The 6525-nt window shown below is 42.3% G+C and overlaps 1 protein-coding gene across 1 annotated transcript; it reads left to right on the top strand.

Annotated features, from left to right (window-relative positions):
* The first annotated feature begins 1775 nt into the window (after positions 1-1775).
* Positions 1776-5879, top strand: caap1 (caspase activity and apoptosis inhibitor 1). Its single transcript, XM_085451360.1, has 6 exons — positions 1776-1985; positions 2723-2914; positions 3319-3403; positions 3502-3559; positions 3639-3706; positions 3823-5879. Exons 1-6 carry the CDS (start codon positions 1881-1883, stop codon positions 4284-4286), a joined length of 972 nt encoding a protein of 323 aa, XP_085307486.1. The 5' UTR covers positions 1776-1880; the 3' UTR covers positions 4287-5879.
* The last annotated feature ends 646 nt before the right edge of the window (positions 5880-6525 follow it).

The raw sequence follows: 6525 nt of genomic DNA, 5'->3' as shown, positions 1-6525 counted from the left end.
ATTTACAGCTTGCTTGTGTCGTCAACACCTTGAAACTTGTGTTCCAGTCCAGACAAATAAAATGCTTGGCTACCTGGCAGCAGGTTTATTTATTGGCTAAATATAGTGTAATTTTGATCCAAGCAGAAGCTAATGTGAACATATTCTTTAAGTGAAGCAAAGAGGGTCGAGTAAATAACATCAGCCTTCATTAAATTAAACTTACAGAACTTTAGATGCGTCCCTTTGTTTCTGATTGTTGCTTGTGCAGCTTTTCTGCAATAATCTATCATTATTATGCTTTTTTATAATATAAATATGCTAACTTCAAAGATGTAGGCAGCAGGTTTGAAGGTTTTGCAGTGATAAATCAGATACGCAGCGTTTGATGACACGGTGATGGGATGGGAAACGTGAATTCACATGGCTGCCATGTAGAAAGGGAAGTGGCTGACTGTCAGTGTAATCCGAGCAAGCTTTGAAGAGTAAAATGATGACGGGCTACAGTTGAAATGTATGTGCGCTCTACACGCTGTGAGAGAAGGTTTTAGTCAGAATTACAGACGTTTGCAGGTGAATGTGGCGTAGCATCGAGTCCCGCAGGCTTTGCTGCTGCACCTGGAGCCAGAGCTGTTAGTTAGCAGGTGGGAACTGATAGACTGAACTCGCTTGTTATTCACACAATAGTGCTTATTAATGTTACAGCGCTCTTTTAATGATTCAGCAGTGAGGAACCATGAGAAACACGATTTCCCCAAAACTCAGGATGTTGTAAAAAGAAAAAAAAGGGGGGGGGGAATAAGAAATTACAAGAAAGCCTCTAAGAGAGTTCAGGCTGTGCTGAAGAATAAAGGTGGTCATAGCAAATATTGTCTTTCAAGCTGGTTAGACATGTACAAACTCTGTTTTTACCTCATATGCTGTGTTTACATTTAAATATGAAGAAATCCAGGGCTGGCTCAAAACTTTCTCACAGTATTGTCTGTGAAGGTTCTCAGTCATCCAGGTCATCGTAGTCAAAGGAGCTTGTAAAGAAAAGCGTCTGGACTTCTTTAAGTTGCTTGAAGACGTTTCACCTCTCATCCGAGAAGCTTCTTCAGTTCTAAGGTCAAATGGCAGAGAGTCCCAGATTTAATCCCAGTGGGGGTATCCCCCCAAAGAGGGACAAAAGGACCCCCTGATGATCCTCTAATCACCTGAGCCAAGGTGTGAAAGCGGGTGTGGGTCCCAATCAGCCAGGGTTTTGGGTGAGTTCATTGTGAAACCTGGCCCCACCTTATCTTGTGATTTCCTGAGGTCAGATCACATCCTGGGCCGGATGTGAGTGGGCGTTAAGGCGCCTGGGGAGAGAACTTAAAACTGGATTATAGATGGCAGACAGTTGGTGTCGTAAACCACCACCTCTGTTCAAAGATGGTCGCTCACAGGGTGATTAGAGGATCATCAGGGGGTCCTTTTGTCCCTCTTTGGGGGGGATACCCCCACTGGGTTTAAATCTGGGACTCTCCGCCATTTGACCTTAGAACTGAAGAAGCTTCTCGGATGAGAGGTGAAACGTCTTCAAGCAACTTAAAGAAGTCCAGACGCTTTTCTTTACAAGCTCCTTTGACTTCTCACAGTATTGTGTCAGTACATTTTAAAAGCACCGTATTTCACCTTTTAAATGAATTCTCCATTCTTTTACCATCAGCTAAGCCTGTGGCATAAACAAACCAGTCTCAGTGAGTGACATCACTGAGAGCCACGAGCTGGAACCGCTCCTGTCCGGTAGGTGGCGATAAATGCCACAGATAAGACGCAAAGAAGAAGCCGTCGCTCGCTTATGACGTGTGTTTCCCGCGACCTTTAGCTTCGGCGGTTGTAGCGGCTTTCAGTGGAGGACTAATTTGAGTGGGTTTAAAATGCTCAAAAAGAAATCAAGCACCAGTGAGAAGAAAAGGAAGCACTTTCAGTCCGAGGAGCGACATGACAGCGGTAAACGCAGGAGTACGGGGCCCGGTTTAGAGGTGAGGCTTTCGGGACTAGCGCCTTGCTAAACTCCATAGAAAAGAAGTTCAGGAGTATAACAGCCACAAATATATGTGAATAAGTTTAGGGTAAATGTGAGGGTAAATTAAATTGTGTTTAAAATTTACGTACTGGTTTTAAATGATTGAAAAGTTGACGCATTTGGCGTTTTGCGTACATCGAGTGTCTCTCGATTATTATTGTTATTATTGCGTTATGTGTTATGTTTGCATCGTCACAACAACTTTATTTTAGCGTTAAAGCCTCACTGTTGGTTTGGTGCTCTCTGAGGGAAAACCATCGTGTTACTGCTTTATAAATACTTTGACTAAGTCGCACTGAATGAATTGTTTGCTCTGCTTATTCACTGCAGTGTCTAAATATAATAAAAGGAAAGTCTTAATTTGTCTTTTTTAAATCTTTTTTTTAGTGTAGTTAACTTATTTTTTTAGCTAACAAGAACCAATTAAAGGATTTCAGCCACTAGGCAGCAGTAAAATTTGCTTTGGATGAATTTTAATGCAAACTGTGCTGCTGGATTTCATGCTGTTACACTATTTAATTAACTGAGTGTATCTTCTCTTTAACAAAAAAAAATTAATTAAAACAGCCTGAGTCACAACATTGTGTTCAAATTATTTGTTTCCTAATCGTGGAGACTGTATTTAAGTTTGCAGAGCATATTCTGTGTATACGAGTGCAGCTGCGTGTTTTAGTTTGTCTTCCCAACTTAAAGGAATCCAAGGACGAACTTGCTGATCCTGAGCTTGACAAGATTGGCAGTGACATTGAGGAAGGGGGACTGGACCTCAGCCTGGCCTTCCAGCCCATCACAGCTTACGTCGGTGACAAGCGGGAGATGCTGGAGCAGTGCTTCCATGTGCTGGGGGAGAAGAAGCTACGGAAGATGCTTCCTGATGAACTCAAGGTGATTTGATCAAAAAAGCTTTCGTTGTCGGTTATCTGCAAAACTCAACATCTTATTGTGACTCTGGACTGATTGGACCACCTGCATCAAGCACTTGTGTGTTTCTTTAATAAATTATAATTAATACCCAAAGAATATTTTTGCCCAGATTCTTGCCAAACTTTCTGTCTGCCCTACAGTAGACCCTGAGTTTAACATTTAATTTGTGTTTGTGTTTTGTGAAGTGGTGGCACACATCACTGGTTTTCATTTCCAAACAGCTGGACTTTACCTGCTATTTTTAAATATTTGTTGCCAAGTCGCTGGTATGACTTTTCCTCTTTATCTGAAAATAAAAAGAGCTGATTAGTTCTCATGAAGACGGGAGTATCTGAGATACGTTTTAAAGATGTTGTCGTTTACAGGAATGCAGTGTAGAGGAAATCAAAACGCTGTGTTGGGAGCAGCTGGAACCCATCACGGAGAAAAATCTCATTCAGATCTTAGCAGGTAAGACTGAAGCATGTTTCTATTTTATAAAAAAAAAAAATCATTTTGAAACTTCTGCAAAACATTTAATTTCACATAAAATGTGTCGTTGTGTTAAGGGGAGGAAGTGACCGCCGGGAATGACAATGAAAACTCTGAAGAGTCTTTGGAAAGCCAGTGAGTGAAACAGTTAATCAGAGAACAACTACGCTGTGACTGTGTTTTTATTTCACATGTTTATTTTTCCCCCGCCAAGGCAAGACAGTATTGTAGACTCTACATCGTGCCTCAAGGAAACTGCAAAAAGCGAGGACCCAAAGCAAGGTAATTAATATGTAATGACTACAAAGAACATCCCCGAGGCGTTTATAGACTTCAAAGACAGAAGGAGGCCGTAAAGGGACGTTTCACATTTTAAATGACTGTAATTTTCTTCGCAGAGGGTGGCGGCTCTGGTGAAGAGAGCGACGTCCTCAGCATAAACGCAGACACTTACGACAGCGACATAGAAGGACCCAAAGAGGAGCAGACCGTTAAAGAGGAGCAGACTGCGGCAGTGAAGGAGGGAGACGACGATGACAACAGCAGGCTGTGCACTGACCCGGCTGCAAAGCCGGAGCCGGCAAATCCAGAGCCGAAGAAAGACATTCAAAGTGACATAGACAAGAGCGTGAGCGAGATCTTGGCGTGCTCCTCCACTCCCATCAAAGACGCGGCCAAAGAACAGAGCACACCGCTGCAGTCCCCAGATGTCAGCGGACCCGTTTCTAGCGGCGACCCGGCCGTTTGTAAGCCGTCGATTCAGCAGCTGGAGCTGCTGGAGCTGGAAATGAGAGCAAGAGCCATAAAGGCTCTAATGAAAGCAAGTAACGGGAAAACCCCTCATGTAACGCCAAACACGTAGCGTGTCTTTTACTTGAATGGTTAATGCTCTTAAAACGATTCAGTTTGCACATCCTGTCTTGTTTGTAGAGGGTACAGCATGATGTGTTTGTTTTGCTCCACATTGGAATGATTTCTAGATGGTGTTTAATTGTGTTTTTGCATTAAACAAAGACCCCTCCTCCTGCGTGGGATTGGATATCACTTTTCCAAATGTGTTTCTCCCATCGAGCACTAGATGGCAGTGTTACGCTGTCAGAGCACATCCGCAGGGCTGTGTCTAATCTGCGAGAGGACAGCAAGGGCATGTTTATAGGCTCACATTACACCGAAAGTGGTCTCGGGCACCAGTCAGAGTCAGGTTTTCTTAATAATGATGTCACTTGGAAACGCAGCTGTCCTCGAGTCAGCCTTAGAGGATGTGAGAGGATCAGAAAAGTGTGTTACTTCATAGGTTTGTAAGGCAGAGCAGGTGATTGCAGTGCTGTTTGTATCTTGTAGACACTTGAAGCCTTTCTTCACCCAACACCTGTTTGACTTGTTAAACTGAAAGCGTGCACAGGAATACAAAATCCCGCTATACTCTGCTCTGCCCGCCCGATAAGGAACCGAAAAGCCTTCAAGTGGTCATAAACTACCCACTGGCTCAAAAATGACACGAGTGCATGATATGATTAGACAGCTACCCACTCACTCCTGTAGATCAAAACAAAGACCCTGCCAGCTGTCCCACCAGGATAACTTTAAATTAAATTCTGCTTCTCGTGCTTTTGTCAGTCAGCGAGAATTAATAGCGTCTGTTAGCCTAACAGGGCAGTTTCTTTTGCTCTGATTTATTCTAAAGCTTTGCTCCAGCATAAACTGTGTGGTTGCTGCATGTATGTGTGTGTCCGTGTGCACGCAATTACATGCAGATGAAGAGAAGAAAGAAGCCAGTTGCCTCCAGGTATTTGCATTTAAAAGGGTTATTTCATGGAAGAGGTGAGGGCGGGAGGGTTAAACGTGTCGTTCTCTGTGAATTTATGTGCAGGTATCTCCGCGCTCGCTGATGATGTGAAGAGGGAACGAAAATGTCCACTTTAGTAAAAAAAAAAAAGATACAAAGATTGTAAAGTGCTTGTAGCGTCTATGATGGGTGAGTATTTGTCAGCGTCATTTACTGCTATTAGAATGCCAATTACGATTTGGTGTGTGCCATTAAATGGCTTTTTAAGCAGACCTCAAAAATGAGTAGGCTGGAAAATGGGATTGATGGAGGTGAGACGATACTGTTTTGTTGAAGGAGTGCTTTGTGAATTTGAATGAACCTAATGAACCGTGTTAAAATGTTGAAGCGTGATGGTTCTGTGAATGGCGCTATTATCAAAGTCAAACACAAGGTCGCGCAGGAAAACGTCGAGCCCGCTGGTTCATAGTCGCACCTCTCGTTTTGGGCCAAGGCTCTGGGTTTGCGACACTCGTTGGTGATTCAGTTCTCGCTGATCCTCAAGCCTCAGATTCATTTAGGGAATTGGTGTCAAACATAAGGCCTGGGGGCCAGAATCGGCCTGGCAGAGACTCCAATCCAGCTCACTGGATAGCTTTGGAAAAAAAAAAAAAAAAAACGAGAAAGAAGGGTATAAATTTTGAACTTTAACTGTATTTTCATGAACTTTAAAGCATTTCTTACTTATTAAAAACCTCCCCCATTGTCATTCAAACTAGACTTCAGTAACTGACTAATAGATAAGCAGTTAAATGATGGAAAGATTAGTTTTTTTTCACCATTTACCATACAATGTATTTATTTCACAATTGGCTCAGTTTAAAAATATAAAAGGTGTTCTATGAATGAAAAACATTCAGTTTTGTAATTATAGGAGAGGTTTTTTTTGGTGATTTTACACATTTATTTATTTATTCATACACATTTCTTCCATTTACTACAGCTGCATTTCTTTTCATGTGGAAAAGCTGAGCCGCACTGCTAAAATCGAACTTCTTTATCTTGTATTAAAACATCTCATGGACTGTAAATGTGTAGTTAAGGGGGCTTTCGCTGGTACGGTCTACTTAAGATCAAAGTGGGTTGCATGTGGCCCATGGTGTAAAATGAGTTTGACATTCCTGATTTAGCGTTTTCAGAGCTGACTTGGTGTCTTCCCAGAGATGTTAGGAAGTCTAGGTTAGAGGAAACAATAGACCTAGTGTATGTGTGTGCCAGACGTCCTGGAAAGCTTTGCTAAATAATAATTTACTTTGTGCAGTGTTTATCTAATGAA

This window comes from Copadichromis virginalis, linkage group LG3 (assembly GCF_057382275.1).
Source record: "Copadichromis virginalis isolate Kocher_CV1m ecotype Utaka linkage group LG3, C_Virginalis_male_GT1.1, whole genome shotgun sequence".
Taxonomy (NCBI): domain Eukaryota; kingdom Metazoa; phylum Chordata; class Actinopteri; order Cichliformes; family Cichlidae; genus Copadichromis; species Copadichromis virginalis.
The sequence above is the reverse complement of the archived record's forward strand: the minus strand, read 5'-3'. Positions and strand labels throughout refer to the sequence as shown.

Bases quoted from the DNA above. Each gene is read 5' to 3' on its own strand.
- caap1 (XM_085451360.1), top strand. From the start codon at position 1,881: ATGCTCAAAAAGAAATCAAGCACCAGTGAGAAGAAAAGGAAGCACTTT. The intron at 2,915-3,318 runs GTGATTTGATCA...TGTCGTTTACAG, and splicing joins TGCTTCCTGATGAACTCAAG to GAATGCAGTGTAGAGGAAAT. The intron at 3,404-3,501 runs GTAAGACTGAAG...CGTTGTGTTAAG, and splicing joins TCTCATTCAGATCTTAGCAG to GGGAGGAAGTGACCGCCGGG.